General features: G+C 44.4%; 1 protein-coding gene across 1 annotated transcript in view; it reads right to left on the bottom strand.

Annotated features, from left to right (window-relative positions):
- The window catches only part of TMEM163 (transmembrane protein 163), a 277,527-nt gene that overhangs the window by 31,714 nt on the left and 221,088 nt on the right, over positions 1-24,725 (bottom strand). The window contains exon 5 of the mRNA XM_068969547.1: positions 14,498-14,594. Coding sequence (XP_068825648.1) covers positions 14,498-14,594 — 97 coding nt within the window. The remainder of the gene's footprint in view (positions 1-14,497; positions 14,595-24,725) is intronic.

The following is a 24,725-nucleotide window of genomic DNA, read 5'->3' as shown; positions in this document are numbered from 1 at the left end:
CTCCTGCTTCTAACACCATCCTCTGGCAACCACTATCTGCCTTCTGTCACTATAGATTAGACTGCACCTAGAATTTATTTTATTGATGTATAGTTGATTGGCAATGTGCTAATTTCTGCTGTACAGCAGTGATTCAGTTATACTATATATACATTCTTTTTCACATTCTTTTCCATTATGGTTTATCAAGGACATGGAGTATAGCTCCCTGTGCTAAGTAGGACCTTGTTGTTTATCCATTCCATATATAACAGCTTGCATCTGCTAATCTCAAACTCCCAGTCCTTCCCGCCCCAGCGCTCCCTCCCTCCCTCCCTCCCTCCCTCCCTCCCTCCGGTAAACACAAATCTGTTCTCTATGTCTGTGAGTCTGCCTTGTAGATAAGTTCATTGTGTCATATTTTAGATTCCACATATAAGCGATATCATATGGTATTTGTTTTTCTCCTTATTACTTACTTCACTTTGTACGATAATCTCTAGGTCCATCCTGCTGCTGCAAATGGCATTTTTTCATTCCTCTTTAATGGCTGAGTAATATTCCATTGTGTATATATGCCACGTCTTCTTTATCCATTTATTTGTTGATGGACATTTAGCTTTTTTCCATGTCTTGGCTACTGGGATTGCATCTAAAAATTTATATAAGTGGAATGATACAGGCATCTCTCCTTTTACTGTGCTTCACAGCTACTGTATTTATTATAAATTGAGGGCTTGTGGCAACCATGCATTGAGCACATCTGCCAGCGCCATTTTTCTAACTGCATTTGCTCACTTTGTGTCTCTGTCACATTTTGGTAATTCTCACACTGTTTCAAGCTTTTTTATTATTATTATTTTTGTTGTGGTGATCTGTGATCCATGATGTTTGATAATACCTACAACTCAATGAAGGCTAAAGATGATGGTTAGTATCTTTAGCAATAAACTATTTTTAAAATTAAGGTATATATGTATATATTTGGATATAATGTTACTGCATACTTATATACAGTGTAGTGTAAATGTAACTTTTCTATGTACTGGGAATCTAAAAATTTACATGACTTGCTTTATTGCAATATTTTGCAAAGGTATAGAATGAAATCCACAGAATCTCCAAGGTATGCCTGTACACTATTAATGTATTTCTTTTGGCTCTGCATCTGGAACCCACCTTAATTATTCTGAGTTTCATCCATGTCACCGTATGAGTCAGCAGTGCCTTTTTTATTGCTGAATAGTGCTCTACTGTATGGATATATGACCTTTTCACCTATTCATAAACACCTGGATTAGTTTTAGGTTTTGATATTAGAAACCCAAATGCAATAAACATGTGTTTGAGGGTCTTCCTACAAATGTATATGTTCATTGCTTTTGGGTAAATATCTAGGGAAGGAATGGCTAGGTCATATTGGAAATGGATGTTTATGTTTTAACAAATCTCTGAACTCTTTTCCAAAACACATGAACCATTTTATCCTCTCATTATCAATGTATGACAGCTGTAAATGGTCCACATATTTTTGTTTCTTTCAAGTGAAGACATTCAAATGTGTATGTAGTGGTATCTTATGGTGGTTTTAATTTGTAATTCCATGGAGACTAATAATATTGAGCAATTTTTCATGTGCTTACTGGCTCTTCATTTATCTCTTCTCCTAGAAACTGTCTGTAAATCTTATGCCTGTTCTGTTATCAGATTGTTTGTCTTCTTATGTTGTTGTTGTCGTTCAGTCGCTAAGTCACGTCCAACTCTTTGCGAGCACATGAACTGCAGTATGCCAGTTCCCTGTCCTTCACTATCTCCCCGAGCTTGCTCAGACTCATGTACATTGAGTCAACCATCCAACCATCTCATCCTCTGTCATCCCCTTCTCCTCTTTGCCCTCAATCTTTTCTAGTATCATGATCTTTTCCAGTAAGTCAGCTCTTTGCATCAGGTGGCCAAAGTATTGGAGTTTCAGCACCAGTCTTTCCAATGGATATTCAGGGTTGATTTCCTTTAGGATTGACTGGTTTGATCCTTGTAGTCCAAAAGACTCTCAAGAGTCTTCTCCATCCAGCACCACAGTTGCAAAGCATCAATTCTTTGGTGCTCAGCCTTCTTTATGGTCCAACTCTCACATCCGTACCTGACTATTGGGTCTTCTTATTAAACTGTTCTTTACGTGTTCTGGACACAACTCTTTTGTCTGATCTATGTATGCTGTCTGTGCACTCCTGTCATAAATGGTGCCATAGCAAAGGTTTCTTACTTTTATAAAGTCCAATTTTCGATTTTTTAATTTTATGGTGCAAACTTTTACTGCCAAATCTAATAAATTTCACCTAAATACCTAAATGTTCTGTTTTACTTTCCGTTAGAAGTTTTAGGGTTTTAGATTTTACACTGAGGTTTTTGATTCATTTTGAGCTAGTTTTTATATAAAGGTAAATGTCCATTTACCTTACAAATAACTGTGAAAAGAAGAGAAGTGAAAAGCAAAGGAGAAAAGGAAAGATATAAGCATCTGAATGCAGAGTTCCAAAGAATAGCAAGAAGAGATAAGAAAGCCTTCCTCAGTGATCAATGCAAAGAAATCGAGGAAAAGAACAAAATGGGAAAGACTAGAGATCTCTTCAAGAAAATTAGAGATACCAAGGGAACATTTCATGGAAAGATGGACTTGATAAAGGACAGAAATGGTATGGACCTAACAGAAGCAGAAGATATTAAGAAGAGGTGGAAAGAATACACAGAAGAACTGTACAAAAAAGATCTTCATGACCCGGATAATCACGATGGTGTGATCACTCATCTAGAGCCAGATATCCTGGAATGTGAAGTCAAGTGGGCCCGAGAAAGCATCACTACGAACGAAGCTAGTGGAGGTGATGGAATTCCAGTTGAGCTATTTCAAATCCTGAAAGATGATGCTGTGAAAGTGCTGCACTCAATATGCCAGCAAATTAGGAAAACTCAGCAGTGGCCACAGGACTGGAAAAGGTCAGTTTTCATTCCAATGCCAAAGAATGCTCAAACTACCACACAATTGCGCTCATCTCACATGCTAGTAAAGTAATGCTCAAAATTCTCCAAGCCAGGCTTCAGCAATACGTGAACCGTGAACTCCCTGATGTTCAAGCTGGTTTTAGAAAAGGCAGAGGAACCAGAGATCAAATTGCCAACATCCACTGGATAATCAAAAAAGCAAGAGAGTTCCAGAAAAACATCTTTTTCTGCTTTATTGACTATGCCAAAGCCTTTGACTCTGTGGATCACAATAAACTGTGGAAAATTTTGAGAGAGATGGGAATACCAGACCACCTGACCTGCCTCTTGAGAAATCTGTATGCAGGTCAGGAAGCAACAGTTACAACTGGACATGGAACAACAGACTGGTTCCAAATAGGAAAAGGAGTACGTCAAGGCTATATATTGTCACCCTGCTTATTTAACTTCTATGCAGAGTACATCATGAGAAATGCTGGACTGGAGGAAATACAAGCTGGAATCAAGATTGCCGGGAGAAATATCAATAACCTCAGATATGCAGATGACACCACCCTTATGGCAGAAAGTGAAGAGGAACTCAAAAGCCTCTTGATGAAAGTGAAAGAGGAGAGTGAAAAAGTTGGCTTAAAGCTCAACATTCAGAAAACGAAGATCATGGCATCCGGTCCCATCACTTCATGGGAAATAGATGGGGAAACAGTGGAAATAGTATCAGACTTTATTTTTTGGGGCTCCAAAAATCACTGCAAATGGTGACTGCAGCCATGAAAGTAAAAGATGCTTACTTCTTGGAAGAAAAGTTATGATCAACCTAGATAGCATATTCAAAAGCAGAGACATTACTTTGCCGACTAAGGTCCGTGTAGTCAAGGCTATGGTTTCTCCAGTAGTCATGTATGGATGTGAGAGTTGGACTGTGAAGAAGGCTGAGCGCCGAAGAATTGATGCTTTTGAACTGTGGTGTTGGAGAAGACTCTTGAGAGTCCCGTGGACTGCAGGGAGATCCAACCAGTCCATTCTGAAGGAGATCAGCCCTGGGATTTCTTTGGAAGGAATGATGCTAAAGCTGAAACTCCAGTACTTTGGCCACCTCATGTGAAGAGTTGACTCATTGGAAAAGACTCAGATGCTGGGAGGGATTGGGGGCAGGAGGAGAAGGGGACGACAGAGGATGAGATGGCTTGATGGCATCACTGACTCGATGGACGTGAATCTGAGTGAACTCGGGGAGTTGGTGATGGACAGGGAGGCCTGGCGTGCTGCAATTCATGAGGTCGCAAAGAGTCGGACACGACTGAGTGACTGAACTGAACTGAAATGTCTATTTTTGTCCATAAAGCTTTCCAGTTGCTCCATCTGTTGAAGAGAGACTTTTTTCTCGCCTAAATTGCCCTGGCACCTTTGTTGAAAGCCAGGTGACCAGATATGTATGCATCTATTTCTGGGCTCTATTCTCCATGAGTTAAAAGTTACTTAGTCATGTCTGACTCTTTGAGACCCCATGAATTGCAGCACACCAGGCTTCCCTGTCCATCACCAACTCCCGGAGTTCACTTAAACTCACATCCATCGAGTCAGTGATGCCATCAAGCCATCTCATCCTCTGTCGTCCCCTTCTCCTCCTGCCCCCAATCCCTCCCAGCATCAGTCTTTTTCAATGAGTCAGCTCTTTGCATGAGGTGGCCAAAGTACTGGAGTTTCAGCTTCAGCATCATTCCTTCCAAAGAATACCCAGGACTGATCTCCTTTAGAATGGACTGGTTGGATCTCCCTGCAGTCCAAGGGACTCTCAAGAGTCTTCTCCAACACCACAGTTCAAAAGCATCAATTCTTCGGCGCTCAGCCTTCTTCACAGTCCAACTCTCACATCCATACATGACCACTGGAAAAACTATAGCCTTGACTAGACGGACATTTGTTGGCAAAGTAATGTCTCTGCTTTTCAACATGCTGTCTAGGTTGGTCATAACTTGCCTTTCAAGGAGTAAGCGTCTTTTAATGTCATGGCTGCAGTCACCATCCGCAGTGATTTTGGAACCCCCCAAAAATAAAGTCCGACACTGTTTCCACTGTTTCCCCATCTATTTCCCATGAAGCGATGGGACCAGATGCCATGATCTTCGTTTTCTAAATGTTGAGCTTTAAGCCAACTTTTTCACTCTCCTCTTTCACTTTCATCAAGAGGCTTTTGAGTTCCTCTTCACTTTCTGCCATCAGGGTGGTGTCTTCTGCATATCTGAGGTTATTGACATTTCTCCCGGCAATCTTGATTCCAGCTTGTGCTTCTTCCAGCCCAGCATTTCTCATGATGTACTCTGCATATAAGTTAAATAAGCAGGGTGACAAGCAGCCTTGACATAGTCCTTTTCCTATTTGGAACCAGTCTGTTGTTCCATGTCCAGGTCTAACTGTTGCTTCCTGACCTGTATACAGGTTTCTCAAGAGGCAGGTCAGGTGGTCTGGTATTCCCATCTTTTTAAGAATTTTCCACAGTTTATTGTGATCCACAGAGTCAAAGGCTTTGGCATAGTCAATAAAGCAGAAATAGATGTTTTTCTGGAACTCTCTTGCTTTTTTGATTATCCAGAGGATGTTGGCAATTTGATCTCTGGTTCCTCTGCCTTTTCTAAAACCAGATTGAACATCTGGAAGTTCATGGTTGAACTGAACTGATTCTGCATGAGATCACTCAAGCCAATATAACTCACTTTCATCAGAGCTCAGTTCTCTTCTGTTTAGAAACTTGTGGGCTGTAGCTCTAGAATAAATGAAGAGGTCAGTCTTGCTGAGGTGATGGAATAATTCTGTCTAAAGTAGTAAGAGTGGGACACCATTGGTGATCTAACAGCAGTAATTTTCTGCCTTTCTCTGTGCAGTGCTGGGGTGATGTTGGCAGGGTGGATGGATGGTGAGGACCTTGACTGTGTACAAGTGTCTGTTTTTAAGGTATTTCGGAGTCAATACAACTTCCAAATTAAATTCAGAGTTATGCTTGAGGGCATGTCATATGGGAATATGAATCTATTGCTCATAGCAGATTCAGGAATTATAGGCTATTGCACAAGAAGGTGCCTACACCATTACCCAATCTGAGCTGAAAATAGGATCCCTGAATGCATTTCCTGGATGGTTCAATACAGACTAAGCTTCCAGAACGAAAGGCATCAGAAGGTCCACCAACTTCCTTAGAAACCTCTCCTCTGGTCCAACAACCATAGTATTAGTCAATGTTCACTCAACAATTATTTCTAAATGCATCATCTATATTGCTTTATTTTCTTTCTTAGCAAGCTTAGCAAGAAGACTGCTATTACTATTTCCACTTTACAAAAAAGAGACTGAGACATAGAAAGCTGCGACTCCTGCCCCATCTTTCTCTGGTTAGGAAGAGGCAGAGTTGGGCTCTGTCTCCCTGACCTCAGTGTCCACATTTCTTTTTTTTTTTTTTTTTTTTTGGCTGCACTGCAGGCATACAGGATCTTACTTCTCCAACCAGGGATCAAACCCTTGACCTCTACAGTGGAAGCTGTCGCTGCTGTTCAGTCACTAAGTCGTGTTCAGACTCTTTGGGAGACCATGGACTGCAGCATGCCAGGCTTCCCAATCCTTCACAGTCTCATAGAGTTTGTTCAGATTCATGTCCATTGAGTCAGTCATGCTAACCATCTCATCTTCTGCCTCCCTCTTCTCCTTTGCTTTCAATCTTTCCCAGTATCAGGGCCTTTTCCAATGGTTCAGCTTTTCACAACCGGTGGCCAAAGTATTGTAGCTTCAGCTTCAGTCCTTCCAGTGAATATTCAGGCTTGATTTCCTTTAGGGTTGACTGGTTTTATCTCCTTATAGTCCAAGGGGCTTTCAAGAGTCTTCTCCAGCACCACAATTCAAAAGCAACAATTCTTCAGTGCCCAGCCTTCTTCATGGTCCAACTCTCACATTCTTACATGACTACTAGAAAAAAACCCATAGTTTTTTTTTTTTTTTCCTATGGATCTTTGTCAGCAAAGTGATGTCTCTGCTTTTCAATATGTTGTCTAGGTTTGTCACAGCTTTTCTTCCAAGGAGCAGGCATCTTTTAATTTCATGGCTGCAGTCACCATCTGCAGTGATTTTGGAGCCCAAAAAGATAAAATGTCACTATTTCTACTGTTTCCCCATCTATTTGCCATGAAGTGATGGGACTGGATGCCATAATCTTAGGTTTTTGAATACTGAATTTTAAGCTGGCTTTTCCACTCTCCTCTTTCACCCTCATCAAGAGGCTCTTTAGTTTCTCTTCACTTTCTGCCATTAGAATGGTATCATCTGCATATCTGATGTTGCTGATATTTCTCCCAGCAATCTTGATTCCAGCTTGTGACTCATCTAGGGCAGAGTCCTAACCACTGAATCATCAGGGAATTCTCTCCCACATCTTTAACCACAAGGTGACATGCCTCAGAGTACTCACTCAGTACAAGAGCCTCAAGAAACTTACTCCCATGGATGAGGCACTTGCTCCAGAAGACCTGAGGCAGACAAGCTGACTGGGTAGGCAGCATCTCTGTGAACCTGCTCACCTGGCCCCAAGCCTTCACTCCTGGCCCCTCCATCCTGTCTCATGCCCTCCTGCTAACCGTCTCCTACCTCCCAAGGGAGGTCATACAGAATGGATCTGAAAGACTGCTGGGGCAGGCTGAGGGGAGGCTGGGTTTGAAGCTGAGGGGACAAGAGGAATGGGAAGGAAGCAATGAGTGTCTTCAGATAGAGCATCTGTGAGAGCAACAGGGGCTAGAAGGGGGTGGGAAGGGCTTGAAGGGATCTGCCTAAGGAGGAGGAGGAGTCAGGCAGGCAGTGACTGAGGGTTCCAGGAGGAGGAGTGAGCGCAGAGGCTCAATTTCCAAAGAAGTGGACAAGGTGGGAGCTCAGAGGGGAAGGGAGAGGCCCTGAGTGAGAGGGGAGGAGGAAGGGGAGGAGACAAACAGAGGTGTGGGGAGGGGGCAGGCTAAGCTGGTTCCATCCTCTCCACCCGGTAAAGATGGACCAAGAGGTGACAAGCTACTGAAGAACTTAAGGAACTCTTCCTAGTAACTCCTGAATGCTCAACACCTCACAGAAACAAAAGCCTACAAATGCAAGAGTCACAGTCACTGTGAAGGAAGATCCTTGGGGAACGTTCTCGCCCATGGACTTGCAAGTACAATCCTAATATATCCTTTACCAGAGTTATCTCTCTAGCTTTGGTCCTGAGAGTGAAATCCCATCTGGGGCCCGTGCAAGGACACCACTGACCGCCCCCAGCTCTGCAAAGCCAGCCAGGCCTCTGCGTGAGGGAGATAGAGCAACGCTGCGGGAAGAGATGTGCCCGGACAGCAGGTGGCCACCCCGCACTGTGAGCCACCTCCGTGTCCCACGAGGCCTGGAAATGAAACAGCACTGACGACTGGTTGCCTGAAAGAACACAGTTGTGAGGGAGGCTCCCTCCTCTTGGCGGAAGCTCCTTTGTTCTGGTGGGTGGGATGGAATCTCAGGCAAGAACTTAGCTGAGAGAAAACAAGGGGAGATTTGAAAGCAACCCTGCGACTCAAGGAAGAAGAATCAAAACAATGCCAAGCAACCACTCCTGACCCACAACAGAGTTATTTTTCCTTTCTTCCTTCTCTGTTTTCCCTTCTCTATTCCTTCCTCCTATCCAGACACACTGGAAACAAACAGGAAACAAATGCCTGAGAAAAGAAAGCAAGCTCACACAGATCCCTTGGTCTCTGTGGCTGCTCTGCCTCTAAGAGCCTTCTCCTCCCTGGACCTCAGCCTCAGAACCTCCTCACTCAAGCCTGTCTCCCCAGTGTCCACTCCTCCTTCAGATCACAGTGGAGGCCCCAGCACGCCTCCCCCATAGCAGGCTTGACTGTCTCTACTACACCCCTCATCACTGAAATCAAATGTTTAAGCTCTCTGGGTCTCTTCCCAGCTGTGAGCTCCTGGAGAGCAAATGCCAGCTCCTAGGAGAAGGAAATGGCAACCCGCTCCAGTGTCCTTGCCTGGAGAACCCCAGGGACAGTGGAGCCCGATGGGCTGTCGTCTATGGGGTTGCACAGAGTCGGACACGACTGAAGCGACTTAGCAGCAGCAGCAGGAGAAGTCAAGGCCTTTGCAAAGCAATGAAGAAACACTAACCGTTAGTGCTAGTTGACTTTGAATCCCCAGTGCCTAGACAGTAGGCACAGTAAGGATCAGTAGGCACTCACGTGGTAGCAATTATTATTATCAGCATATGACCACCATATGTTATTCATTGCCAACTGGGAACAATGCATCATTTTAATTATAATTGTTATCACTTTTAGTGCATGTGACTTAAGGAGGAGGTTAGGCTCAGACACTGTCAAGTCCTCAAGGTAAACAAGTGTAATGAGCTAGTACAACTCAACAGGTCACTGAGAGAAAGTACATGGGGAAGGATGAGACTTCCTGGGTCATGGGATCTGACATAATGCCTTCTGCTTTCGCCAAGCACACAACAGTTGATGGAGCAATTCCACATTCATCGCATCGTTTAGTTCTCACAATGTTTGTTGTGGAGCAGGGGGCATGACACCCATTTACCAAGAAGGAAACTGTCTCTCAGAGAGAAGACACAATTTGCTGGAAGTCTCACAGCCAACGAGTGGTGAGTTAGACTTAGAGGACAGCCTGCCTACACTGTACTGGGTGTTTCCCAAAAGGAAGGGGCCCAGAGTTGGCTGTGGCCACCTGAAGCCGGAGAGAGACAAGCACTAGTCCTGTCCAGACAGAGGGAGGGGGACCAGGAGGCAGGAAAGAGGGATCAAGGGGCCCATCTGAAAGGCACTCAGGCCACGAGCAGCTCAGAAACTTTAAAATCAGAACCTTCAGAGTAGTCACCACCATAGTAGCACTGTCTCCTGTTAATAATATTATTTTAAATAAATGGCTCACTTGATCTTTATCATAAACCCCTGATGAAAATATTGTCCCCATGCGGCATATCCGGAAGCCCAGAGTCAGAGAGATGGAGCAATTTGCTCGCAGTGGTCTCCTGGGTACTGGGGTGGGGGGAGTCACTCAGCCTCCACGCCCTCCCCTCTTTCCACGTGACTCCATGTAACCCCTGAATTCCCTCATTCCCTACTTCTACTCTTCCATGGCTTCTCGGTACACCTGCCTGCATGCTTTTCAACAGACAGCGCAACAGGAGCACACCCTGGTCAGCGGCACAGACTGCAGGGGTCCCGCGTGGCGGGAGCAGCGGTGGCAGCCAGAAAAGGCCAGGGATGGAATCAGCCTGGGGGCCGGGCACCTCCACCTGAACACGAGAAGTCAAGAAAAAGCAAAGCAAAAAACAAATGGAGGTGGTTAAAAAAAAAAAAAAAGGAGAAGAAATAAGACAGAAGGCTCAGACTTGAAAAGCCAATGAACAGTGGGACCGCGGAATCCCACAGTATCAGGAGCCAAGACAGCCGGGACGAGAAGACAAGGGTTCAAGTCCAGGCACTGCCACCAGGCAGCTGATGACATCAGGAAGCGCACTTCTGCTTTCAGAGACCCCAGGTGCCACCACAAGAGAGAAGTGTGCCACCGGCCCCTGCCTTCCCTTCCAGGGCGTGGTGGGTGTGAAAACAGCAACACAATGATGCTCATGTCAAAGCAGCCACAGACATAATACCAAACCACTGCCAGCGCATCTGCGGCAGCACCCACACTCCCCGGCTTCTAGAACCATAGTTCCTGCAGAGTTTCTGAGAAGGCTCTTTTGGAACATGCTTCGTCAGTGATCCGATGAGACCCCATGCAGGCCATGAGGGAGCAAACAAGCCATCTGCCCGAGAAGCCCTTGCAGGAGACACTGTGGGATCCTTCGGGGTCCCCTGAGAATGGGCTGGCCTGTCTCCTCCAGCACGAGGCCGCTGAGGAGCAGGTGACACCATGCCTCAGAGCCAGCCGACTTCACAGGAGGGCGATTCCTAACCGCATGGCTTTCTTTCAAAACTCACCCATTCTCACAAATTACTCGCACTCTAAGAATTGTGCCGGTGACATTAAAAAGAAAGCTGCTGGGAAAATAGGCCTGGGGTGGGGAAAACATTGCTTCAGACAAACCCATGTAACAACTTGATGAAAATCACACATCAAAAGGTAATTCTGGGGACTTCCCTAGTGGTCTAGTGGTTAAGACTTTGTCTTCCAATGCAGAGGGTGCAGGTTCAGTCCCTGGTTGGGGAGGCAAGATCCTACATACATCATGGCCAAAAAAACAAAACATAAAACAGAAGTAATACTGTAACAAATTCAACAAAGACTTCTAAAATGGTACATATAAAAATATCTTTTTAAAAAAAGGCAATTCTGCAGATGAGGGCAAGGGTGAAGCTGTAACTCGGACCTAAAATTTCGGATATCAAAACCCTAAACTCCAATCTCCCTGGTTTCAACCACCACAAACTATGAGCCACCAAGAGGCACAGACTGCATTTGGTCTGCCGGAAACTAATCACCTGCTCCTAACCAGGGTTCCCCAAATATTTTAAGTATAAATATGCCTTGGTTATTTGGTTACATAAATATGCCAGAGTTTCCACAACTCTGAAGGTTTAAAAAAACAAATACAACAGACCACCTTACATCTTTCCTTAGAGTTCTGACAGGATGACCATAAATGGGTACGATTTTTAAATCCCACACCGGGACTAGTAACATACAGTGGGCGTGAACCCTACCAGGACAGGGACAGTCTTGGTTCAATCACAGAGGTCTTCACCCTCTCTGATCTCACCTAGGCTGGGCATGAGACACCCTAGCAATGATGTGGATTTTACCTTGGTGAGCTTCTTCTCTTAGGAATATTTGTACCATAAGATATAAGGCTGCTTCTAGTTAAAACCTGTTCAGCTTTCAAGACAAAAACAAGGAGGGCCACAAACAAGGGTCCACAAGCACAGCTATCCATTCTACATCAAGTAAGGCCTGCCTCACATTAATTTTTAACACCTAAATAAATGAAAATGTCAACGAGCCCAGTGCTGAAAATTCCCACCAATAAACATTTCTTAGAGTAGAGTCAGATTTCCATTCCTTGTAAAATGCAAAGATGTTATCTGACTGGCATCTTAATTGATCACACAATACTTTTATGTCTAGATGTGGCTCAGACAGTAAAGAATCTGTCTGCAGTGCAGGAGACCAAGTTTGAGCCCTGGGTTGGGAAGATCCCCTGGAGAAGGGAATGGCTATCCACTCCAGTATTCTTGCCTGGAGAATTCTGTGGAGAGAGAGGCCTGGCGGGCTACAGTTCATGGGTTTGCAAAGAGTTAGACACAACTGAGCAACTAATTTTTAAAGGGCTTCCCTGGTGTCTCAGACACTAAAGAATCCGCCTGCAGTGCAGCAGACCCAGGTTCAATCCCTGGGTCTGGAAGATCCCCTGGAGAAGGGAATGGCTACCCGTCCAGCATTATTGCTGGGAGAATCCCATGGACAGAGGAGCCTGGCAGGCTGCAGTCCATAGGACTGCAAAGAGTCAGACACGACTGAGAAACCAACATGTTCACTTTCACTTTTTTCAAGCTTCAGATTCTGATGGAATGGAACACATGATAGTCAGTCTGATGAAGGAAGACGATGAACAAGTCCAGATTCAAGGTAACCAGGAAGAGCACGGTAAGATAAGATATAACATACGGAGTAGAAGACATGGGATTATTCGCTTGAGCCAGCTCTTCTCAAAAAGATGAAACCCATAGGTAGGTACACTACCACCCTGCTATCCATCTTTCCTCCGTGTCACTGAGCTGTTAGTTGCGATGATAAATAAGAGTTAAGATCCTGAGGAGGTACCAAAGGAATGGCTCTAATCTCAGGTTCAAGTTGGCGAGGGGTGGGGGCCTTAGGTACACAGGACAACTTAAGGCAGTCACTTTAACAGCTCTACTAAATACGGTGTAATGCCCACTCCATTTTCATCTTCCCCATAAAAACACACACACAAATGCAATACATTACCCCCAAAAGATTAACATGTGTTTTTCTAAAAGTGAAACTAAAGGTCTCATAACTTAGGCCTTCTATAAGATGGCGCACATAGTCGAGTGCAAACCAAGTCACACCCTAAAAGAAGAGCCCGTAATTTTGCATTATATCACGATGCAACTCATAAACAGGCACACCTCATTTCACCGCACTTTACAGATAATTATTATTATTTTTACAAATTGAAAGTTTGTGGTAACCCTGTGTCCAGTAAGTCTATTGGCACCATTTTTTCCAACAGCATTTGCTCACCTTCTATCCCTGTGTCACATTCTGTTAATCCTCAAAATATTTCAAACTTTTAAAGACATCTGTATTGGAGGATAGTTGATTTACAAAGTTGTGTTAGTTTTAGGCGTACAGCAAAAAGAATCAGTTACGTATATACATATAGCCACTCTTTTTTAAAAGATTCTTTTCTCATATAGGTCGTTACAGAGCACTGAGTAGAGTTCCCTGTGTTATACAGCAGGTCCATATTAGTTATCTATTTTATATAGACTCATGTATATATGTCAATCCTGATCTCCCAATTTACTACCCCCCTCCCTCCGCATTTTATCACATTTCTTACAGTGGTCAGTGATCTTTGATGTTACCATTACAAACAGATTGTGACTTGCTCAAGTCTCAGATGATAGTTCACATTATCTTTGCAATAGGTATTTTTAAATCAAGGTATGTACATTGGTTTTGTTTTTTAAGATATAATGGCATTGAACATATAATAGGCTACATATAATAAATATAGTATTAACATAACTTCTATGTGCACTGGGAAACCAAAAAAATGGATGATTTGCTTTATTGCGTTAATTGCTTTACTGTGATGGTTGGGAACAAAACCCGTCATATCTCTGAGGTAAGTCTGTAGCGAGAATCATTGTAATGGCAGTATCTTCATCTCCTGATAGGTAAATGAGCCTTCAGGAGACTGCAAAAATCTTTTTTTATCAGTATTCATAAGATGCGGGGCAAAAATAGAATCAGAGTGCAAAAAAACAACAACAAAAAAGAATCTGGTGCCTCTCACCAAGAAAATGAGGCGAAAACACACTTTAATATGAAATTGTGTCCTCCAGTTTCTGCATTCGAATGTTAGTTGTGTCAGAAAATCTAATGTGAATAGATTTAGTACTGAATTGAGGTGCAAAGGCAAACATAATTCTTACTATAAGTCACTGAGTGGATGCAGAACAGATGCAAACAACACAGGTTGGAGCACTGCTATATAAAAATCACCTCATTTCTCTTAATATAAAAGACATTAAAAGTAGTCCAAAGACACAGAACACGCACCAGCTCAACTAGCTTTTTGTCTTGCCCAGTGCTTTTCTCTGCTGAGTCATTTACATTCTAATATGAGGTCTTCTGGACTCCTAAGATACTGTTTATTTTCTCTCCACCTGCCCAACTTCCCCCAGTGTGGGGTGAGAGGTAATACAAGAGGCTAGTACCCTCAGGAAAGACTCCTAAGAAAAAAGAAGAAACTTACAACTTCCGGGAGCAGCTTAGTCGAGAGGTCATGGATGGCTTTGACCACTATACACACAGATGACAGAAGGAATATCACCCCCAAGATGACACAGGCTCTGCAAAGAAACAGAACATAGGGTATCAACTGGGAGAACTCCATCTGGCTAGTTTACACAATGACAGTGACGAATATACAAGCCGAGGCCCTAGGACCCACCATACTTTGCCATACTCCCACCATGCCCACCCACAGCATCAGAATTAATGCTGAATCATTTCTAGAACACAGTTCAGTGATTTATCATCAAAACCAACCCCATGGGAAAGGGTCTCACCATCCTACATGACCTCACAGCATCCCATGAATGCTGGTACAGAAGGGTCTTCAAGGCCATGAAATCCATTCTCCTGCCTGGCAACACAACATGTCACTCCTCCTCTAGCTGGACTACAGAGGTTAATAGCAAAGAGTGGAGGTTCTGAAGTGAGACTTTCCAGGTTCTACCATTTAACCTGCTGTGATCTTGGTCAAGCTACCGAACTTCTTTTAGCCTCTATTTCCTCATCTGTCAAGTGGGAGTAATATTTCCTACCTGAAGATAAAATAAGATAATGCACAGAGCATAAAAAATTAATCCATTAATGCTGGCTTAAATGATGGAAGAGAAAAGCACACCCTGGATGTCTCTTGCTGATAGGACAGGCCAGACACTTTTGGATTTTCTCAAACATAAAGAGGAATGATTCAGTAATGACAAAAGAAGAGAGTTCATCTGCTGTATTTAAAATGGATAATCAACAAATACCTACTGTATAGCATAGGGAACTCTGCTCAATCTTACGTGGCAGCCTGGATGGTAGGGGAGTTTGGTGGGGTCGGGGGTGGGGGGATGGTTCATATATATGGATTGCTGAGTCCCTTCACTGTCCGCCTGAAACTATCATAACATTGTTAACTGACTATATTCCAAAATAAAATTAAAAGCAAAAAAATAGAGTGTTCATGGCAGGATGAAGCAATTCTTTTAAAAAATAAATGAGAGGAGAAAAGGAAGGATGAAGTCAACCAAGACACCATGCACAGGAGAGGAAAGAGCAAGTTAGGAATGAGGTCATGGGAAAAGTCAGAGGACACCCAGCCAGAGGAGTGGGGTGGAGCTGGGAGGATGACTATTGGGCTTGGGATGCACCAGCTGGCAACCCAGACACTCACAGGAGGGAAAAATACAGAAAATGAAAGTAAACCTGAGGAAATGATGGTGGAGATAGAAGGGTCAAAATACTAAATGAAAACGAAGAGAAACAGAAAAGACACCAATACAAGAATAACTACAGTCAGCCCTACATCATTCCTGTCCCAACCTGAGGTCACCATCACTTAGAAGCCTTCTCAGCCCTCCTCCCGAGCCACAAAATAAAACCATTTTTCATTGCCCATGCTTTAATTACCATGTTCTGGACTAACAGAAGGACCCAAAGTGGCACCGACTTAGAATCCTAACCAGTCTATAGACAGACACCTTTTCCCAAACCTAAGGGTCAGAAATAAGTGGGTAAACAGGCTGCGTGGAGTTCACTCCAAAGGCTTCTTATCAACACATTAGTTGTAGGTTTTATTCTCTCAAAAACACAGCTGGGAAGGTACTTCAGCGGTGATCCAGTGGCTATGACTCCACTTTCCAATCCAGGAGGTGTGGGTTCGATCCCTGGTCAGGAAATTAAGATCCCACATGCTCTAGCATGAGGCCAAAAAGTAAAATCACAAAATCAAAACACGGAAAGAAGTGATCCATGTGGGCTGGGGTGAAACACAAAAGAGAAAAGGAAAAGTAATAAGCAGGCGGGGGCTCTTGGTATAGACCGGAGCTAAAGAGAATCCTGGACCGATAAACCACGCAGGTGATCCACCCCAGGTGCCCTATATCCTCATAAGGAGCCTGGGGGGAAACATACACTCAAGGTGGGCAATGGTGGGGGAGTGGTGGGGTGTCAGCGTGTGTGCTGGCATGTGTGTAGAGAGATTACAGGTAGGTGTGTGGGGGTTGGTGGGTGGGAGGGTGGGTGTGGGTGTGTAGAGATTACAGGCAAAAAGCACCCAGGGACACAGCAGCAGAAATGAAGGCTACAGTAGGTGAAGCGCCTGGCGCTGGTCACCACAGTCCTGGCAGGGTAATCAGGGTGGAGGGGGCCACAGCCAAGAGGGGCATCTTGCAGGAATGAGACGGCTTCCTGGAGGGCCCTTTAGTGACCAGACACTGGGGCAGGACCAGGGATTCCAGGGCTTGGGGGATCAAAGCTCCCAAAGCAACTGGCCCAAGGCCCAGCTATCCCACAGGACAAACAACTATGGACCCACGGTGCCCAGCACTTGAAGTAACCACTTCTCCCTGCTAGCAAATGGGACCGTGAGAGGTGCCATTTCAGAAAAAGAGCCTCAAAGTCAGGCCTCCACTCAAGTGACCAGCACACATGCTCTCTCTGCTTCACCCTTTCAGATAAATTTAATCTCCAACTCGGTTTTCTAGCCCTCACACTTTACACCCCACTGAGGAATTTTTTGGAACAGTAGCCCAGGGACTGCTCCTCAGGGTCAATCTTATCAGAATCTCTAGGGGTGAATACAGACATCTGTATTTGCTTTTTAAATTGCTTCTCAGAAACAGAAGTAGACCCACAGACATAGAAAACAAATTTATGGATACCAAAGGGAAAGAGTGGGGGAGGGATAAACCAGGAGATTTGAGATTAACATACGCACACTACTGTCTTTCTTGGACAGAGGAGGCTGGCGGGCTACAGTCCATGAGGTTGTGTCGAGTTGGACGCAGCTGAGCACCCATGCTATACTATATATAAAGTAGATAAACAGAAAGGTTCTACTGGACAGCACAGGGAACTCTACTCAATATCTTGCAATAACCTATAAGGGGAAAGAATCTGAAAAAGAATGTATGTATGTGCGTATATCAAGTGAAGAGTTAGTTGCTCAGTCGTGTCCGACTCTTTGCAACCCCCATGGATTGTAGCCCGCCAGGCTTCTCTAGAGTCCATGGGATTCTCCTGGAAAGAATACTGGAGTGGCTTGTCGTTCCCTTCTCCAATATGCATGTATATACCCATACATGAAAAAGTGAAAGTGTTAGTCACTCAGTCATGTTTGACTCTTTGCAACCACATGGACTATAGCCAGCTGGCTCCTCTGTCCAAGGGATTCTCCAGACAAGAGTACTGGAATGGGTAGACATTCCCTTCTCCAGGGGATCTTTCTGACCCAGGGATCGAACCCAGGTCTCCCACACTGCAGGCGGATTCTTTACCATCTGAGCCACCAGGGAAGATACACACACACACACACACACACACACACACACACACACGTATAAAACAGAATCCCTGTGCTGTATACCTGAAACTAACACAACACTGTAAACCAACTATATTTCAGTAGAAAAATAAAGTTCCCCAGGCAATTCCCTGAACAATCTCTCAGGGCTGAGTCCCAGGCCCAGTTCAAGGGAAGGCCCTATCCTTAGCGAGCTTCCACTATGGGGGAAAATCCATCCTTCTCTGAACAGAAGGGAACCCCCACCCTCAGCTGCTGAGGAAGGAGGGGTCTAATGTTCCTTGAGAAACCTGCAGCGCACCCGTTACTTGATCAGTCTTCTCTCACTGAGGCATGAGAGAACCCAAGTGAGAGGCACTACTTGGGTGCTAAACCTTCTGTAGAGCATTTACCACAACATCCTCAAGAAGCCTCCATCTCCAAATTCCTCAGAGCGGGCAGGAACAAATGTCTGAGCTCCTTCCTGACAGGGACCAGTGATGCTGCAGGACTCTCTCTTTCTCCCGGTCAACACAGGCACACCTTGATAATGCACGAAAAGTGGATTTGGGTTTTGTTGGATTCTGTTAAGGAGACAGGTATAAGAGACACAGTGGTCTCCTTACATAATATCCTGCTTATATATCTTTAACCAAAACTACCTAGAAGTTCCTTAAGGGTGAGAACCACATTTTCACATCTCAGTATCTATAGCAGCACCTGGCAGGCGCCCCTGCAAGCATCTGTAGAGTATATATAGTCATTAACTGATTGGAACCACAAATGGGGTCCACCCAGGAAGGTTTGACTCCCTGAAATGAAGTGTTCGTTGCTCAGTCATGTCCAACTCTTTGTGGCCCCGTGGACTGTAGCCTGTCAGGCTCCACTGCCCATGGAATTTTCCAGGCAAGAATACTGGAGTGGGTTGTCTTCCCAACCCAGGGATCGAACCTGGGTGTCCTGCATCGAAAGCAGATTCTTTACCAGCTGAGCCACCTCCCTATATTAACTGATTACCTAACCACTGACTGATTTGTAACGTCCCCCTCTAGAGTTTAAAGGGGCATCAACCACTTACCACTGGGGATGGGAAGAGGAAAGAGGCTCCTAACACTTAAGCCAAAATGCCTGTGGAATAGCCCACACTGTAAAACAACTCCGAAATGTAATGAAAAAAAAAAATCCCAAGAAATCAATGATTTGTTTATTCATGTTGAATTTTACAGATTTGTCATCATATTTGCCTCAAAAATATCCCTACAAATATGCTCCAAATGTTTTAAAAACCTATTTTCATCTTCTTTTAAATGTGTTGCAAATTCAGAAGCCAGTCACTCTTTCATCAACACTGCTGGAAGCCTGTGTGTCAGAGCTCCCCCATAGCTGAAAGCAGCTATTATTAGCTGAGCGTGTGATGCTATTTTTTTAACATGTTATTAATAATATATTGTGTTTACACAGCAGCTTTCTCCTCAGGCACTCAGAGTTCTGCACATCAGCTCCTAAATGCCCTGGTGGCCACTGACCAGACCTAGGTTTTTGTTTTTCTGTTTTCATGGACTGGAGGGGTCAGGGGTGGGGAGAGGTTTGTTTCACAGACACAAGGAGTCAAAACGGGATTGTGGAGGATTGGCAAGTTTCCCCAAGGTCACCCCAGGAATCTGAAGTCCACCCAGAAATAGAAGCCAGGTCTCCTGACGTCCTCCCAGTGGTCAGCCTCCCTGGCCACTCAAAGGCTCTGGGCCTTCACGTGACATCCTCACGCCACCACTGCCCTGGGACTGCAGCGATCTCCCAGAAGCAGAGATTTGTGTCAGGAGCAAATGCTGCAAATATGGCTGCTTCCTAATGGGCAAGTGTGGGCTGCTTCCTGGTTTGTGGGGAGGTGGTGAGGGATGGGGGAAGGGACCTGCTCCATCAGAGCACCACGGCCTTCACCAGGAGAGGCTGGCCTGGCAGGGAAAGAAGGCAGCGTAGAGCCAGGTCACCACAGCGAACACAACTCCTTCTCCCTCCAGCCCAAACCCTACAGCAGGAAAACACTGAGCCAGAAAGAAGCAAAAGATGGCTTTTATAATTTTCTGGATTGTTTCTTAATCCATGTACTGGCTTATTTAAGAGCTCTTCCATCCTCACTATACATTTGCCTTCCCTACTGTAGTTTTCCCTTTCCTAGATACAAATGCCCATACGTAAAACAGACAAGTAACAAGGATTTACTGTATAACACAGGAAATTATTCCAATATCTTGTAGCAACCTTTAATGGAATACAATCTACAAAAAAAAAAAAATCGAATCACTATGCTATATATCTGAAACTAACATGATATTATAAATCAACTATATTTCAATTAAAAATAATAAAATTTGGGGTGAGGGATAGATTGGGAGATTGGGATTGATGTATACACACTACTGACTAATAAGGACCTACTGTGCAGTGCAGGGAACTCAGCACTCTCTAATGGCCTATACGAGAAAAGAATCTAAAAAAAACAGTGGATATCACTGATTCACTTTGCTTACACCTGAAACTAACACAACCTTATCAATCAACTATAGTATGCTCAATACAACTTTTAAAAATACAAGATAAAAGAAATAAAACTTAATTGAATAAAAAAAGAAAGAGGCAAAATGAACTGCTTGTTGTTATTCACTCACTCAGTTGTGTCTGACTCTTTGTGACCCCAGGGACTGCAGCATACCAGGCTTCCCTGTCCTTCACTATCTCCTAGAGCTTGCTCAAACTCATGTCCATCGAGTGGGTGATGCCATTCAACCATCTCATCCTCTGTCGCCCCCTGCTCCTCAAATGAACTGCTGCCCCCTCCTTGAACACAATGTGCCAATCCAGACTGAAGCTGCATTTAAATTCTCACAGAAACAGTGATTATAAAAGCATCGTCCATGGACCAGCAGTCTCCACATCACCTGGGAACTTGTTAAAAATGAAAATGCCGGAGGTCAACCCAGACCTACTGAATCAGAAACTCTGCAGATGGGGATCCAGCAATCTGTATTTTAATAAGTCCTTCAGACATTCACTGCAGTTTGAGAAACACTGTAGTATCAATCTTGTCAAAGATATACTTATTTAATAATATCTGAAAGATTTGCAAAATCCAAAAAATAGTTAAAGCCACTGTTTTTTTTTTTTTATTCTCCTAAAAGCTGCAAATTCCTTCAGCATTGCAAATCTATCACCTTGCAGTCAGCATTAATTTTTGCCTCCGAAATTGTACAGGACACCAACTGGCAGACACGCTCACAGCCCAAATGAGAGAAGGTTGGAAGTTTGGTCCCCAGTCAACTATAGGCTTAAAGGCCTGAAATCATATGAATAAAGCCTGGGTCTTATCATATCAATTCTAAGTTATTTGCCAAAGAGAAACTTCTTCTAATCATCCCCTAATTTACAAAAGCCTTCAAACACAGTTGCTCTGGCACTTTACCAATTCAGTCCACAGCTTCAAGTGTAATGTTTTATCATTTTCCACCCCAGCCTCCACAGCACTTGTAATCTGGGTCCATCTTCAATCAAACATGAAATAAAAAATGAAAGACAGTCAAGTGGCAAGTACACGTGGTTCTTAGGGATGTATGATTTCTAATGCTGTTTCATTCTAGCTGGTCCTCTTTTACTCCATGTAGTCTGCCATTTTAAGTAAAACAACACACAAAATCAGCTAGGAGACAAGAGAAAGTGCTCCAGGAATGCCACGAGCCATTTCTCATTCTCTATAATGGCTTTGCCAAACAGCCAACATTTGATTCAAGACTCCCTGCCTCCCTTGATGCCATGACCACCAATACCCGCCTCCTCTTCCACTGCAGGAGTTTGCTCCCCTCCGCTTTCTGTTCTTCCTCATCTTACCTGCTTGACTCTCAGAGGCTCTAAATCTCCATCTCCTCTCTCTACCTGTGTCCTCCTCTCTCTTCTCTCTTTAGCTCTAACCTCATCCACCTGCGTTTTGTGAACAGGCTGTGGTGAGGGGGACAGTGGCTTGGACCAGGGATGGCTCTCAGGCTAGGGCTCCACAGGCACATGGTCAAACCCTGTCCATGATAAGATCATCCATCTCCTCAAGACCGAATCACTAAGAACCTCTCCTTACTCAACAGATGAATAATAAACAAGCTGACTAATCCTATCCAAGTGGAATCTCACTGACATGGGACTTTCTTCTTGGCTTCAATTGTAGGGACAAAAATCAGCATGGGGGATTTATTAGACTCAGATTCTAGAGCAGTGCAGACCAATAAAATTTTCTGTGATGAAGGAGATGTTCCATTCCGTTCTGTTCAAAAGGGTAGCCACTAGCCACATGCGGCTACAGAGACTTCAAATGTGGCTAATGCAATGGAAGGAATTATATTTTAGTGCTTTTTAAATTAATTAAAATGTTAATTAATTAAAACAAATGACCACATGTGGTTAGTGACTACCATATTGAACGGTGGAACTCTAATGGCTGGGTTGAAAACACAGACATTCACCAAAAACTCTGTTTAGTTTAAACGAACAATCTGTTTAGACACAAACAATCAGGTAAGTTGATGTGGGCCAGCAGTAGGTAGTGGTAGTGTTAGTCGCTCAGTCGTATCTGACTCTTTGTGATCCCATGGACTACAGCCTGCTAAGCTCCTATGTCCATGGAATGCTCCAGGCAAGAATACTGTAGTGGGTTGCCATTGCCTTCTCCAGGGGATCTTCCCAACTCAGGGATTGAACGCGGGTCCCCTGCATTGCAGGCAAATTCTTTACCATCTGAGCCATCAGGGAAGTCCAGCAGGTTCTACTCTGAAAAGCCTTGTGAAGGGACATCACGCCTTTGGTGCCTTTCTCAATCAATGCATCTCCTCCCTCCGTCCGGTTAACCCCCATCTCCCAGGTTCACATGCCTCACTCTTGATCTCACCTAATCTCAAGCAATCCCAGAACATCTGCTGCTCCACTGGGGTAACTGCATTCATCACATTTCAAGGTGAATGGAATGCCAAGGTAAGAAAACAAAACCTAGCCCCAGCTTCCTGAGAGCACACACCTGGGACAGGAAACCTGAAAACCATTACTGGACAGTCAGTAGTAGCGAATGTGAAAACTGATAATGGACAAAGAACAAAATGAAGAAAGAAATCAAAGCAATGAAACACAACCTGGGGACTGAGTGGGAAGGAAGGATGGTGCTGTGGTGTGACAGGTAAGCTGGGTCTAGAGGACTAGACATGAGCCACCAAGTAGAGAAACTGAAAGGCTGTGGAGGGCACTCCAGGCACAGGGAACTTCATAAGACCCCACATTGTCACTCCTGCTTCTACGGAAATCCAAAGTGGAGAGGCTCTGCCTGGAGCATCAGGCTAGAGGAGCAGCCGTGCAACAGCCATGCGAGAAAGGGCCCTCTGTGTCCTGGCAGTCCCCTCGAGATGGCAGGCACAACATCACCCACGATGTGCACAACGCTTTTTCTGCATCTACTGAGATGATCATGCGGTCTTTGTCTTCCCTTTCGTTTGTGTGGTGAATCACACTGATTGATCTGCATGTATTGAACCAGCCTTAGGAACTTGGGATGAATCCCACTTGGTCATGGTGTATGAGATTTTTTATATTGCTGGATACAGTTTGCTAAGAAATTTGTTAAGAACTTTTGCATCTATATTCAAAAATATTGGTCCATAATTTTCTTTTTTGGCAGTATCTTGGTCTGGTTTTGATATCAGACTGACGGTGGCTTCAGAGAATCTCTTTAGGAGTGTTCCTTCCTCTTCACAATTTTTTGGAAGAATTTGACAACATGATATTTACAATGCATCTTAGACAGTACATAGACCAGTGTATTATATATAATAGTTATGTACTTTAATATACATTAGGAAAACTGATTTTTACTCCATGCCTACAAGGATATTATTGCTGAAGGAAAAATGTCAAATATGGTTATATTTAAATAAATGTTAAGTAAGCAATGGCATAGGTGGTGCGGCACAAACCATCAAGGCGGAACACACATGTCTAAGGCTGAGGAAGCCTGTAGTGGGGACAGGAAGTTGTTAAACAGTTTGAAGCAAGGGAGGCACATGATGTGATCTGTGCTTTACAAAGACCTTCTAACTGGGGGGAGTTTGGCAGAGTTGAAGGGAAGGAAACTAGAAGCAAGGAAATCAGCTGGGAGACAAGGCTAGTAGTCAAGGAATCAAGTGATGACCCCTTACAGAGTAGCCGTGACAGCTGAGAGGGATCAATAGGAAAGACCCTGCGGAGGCAGAAGGGATGGACCCTGGTAACCAATTGAACAGCAGAGAAGGATGCCAGGAAAACCTGATCTTTCTTTCCAAAAGGAAAGAGGCAGTGACACATCTCAAAGCAGGAGGAGTGAGACCAGGGTGGGGAGCTGGTGGGGAGTCTAGTCTAGGACTCACAAAGCTCAAGGAGCAGTGTCCAGACTGCCAGACACCTGGAGCTTATGGAAGCAGCATCACCCAGGCCGTGCTGCCCAGGCCACTTTCCTGGGCCCCTAGGTCTCAGGATGCTGTTTCTTGGGTACAGAGAGATGCAAGGAGAGAAAGGAACTGGGAACGACCTTCCTAGTGATTGCCAGACTCCACCAGTACCTCTGCTTCCCATATATGCTGCAAGGGGGCTGTATGCTGAGACCCAAGCCTCATCAGTCTCCTTGAATCCACAATTACCAATTGACGCCTTCAGTGTTCCGGTGCCAGGGTTCAGCACCAAGGAAGCACATGAATAACAGCCTGCCCTCATGCAGCTTACACGGGGAGGGGCAGACAGACAATAAGCAAGTGAACAAACAAGAACATCCTACAGATGTAAAGCAGGAGAGTAGCAGGCCTGCATTCTACACACAGTCCTCTCCCTTCTCTAAGGAGGAGGTGTTTAACCACAGACCTGAGAGACGGAG

The sequence above is a fragment of the Capricornis sumatraensis genome, chromosome 3 (assembly GCF_032405125.1).
Source record: "Capricornis sumatraensis isolate serow.1 chromosome 3, serow.2, whole genome shotgun sequence".
Taxonomy (NCBI): domain Eukaryota; kingdom Metazoa; phylum Chordata; class Mammalia; order Artiodactyla; family Bovidae; genus Capricornis; species Capricornis sumatraensis.
This window is presented reverse-complemented; position numbering and strand designations above follow the sequence as displayed.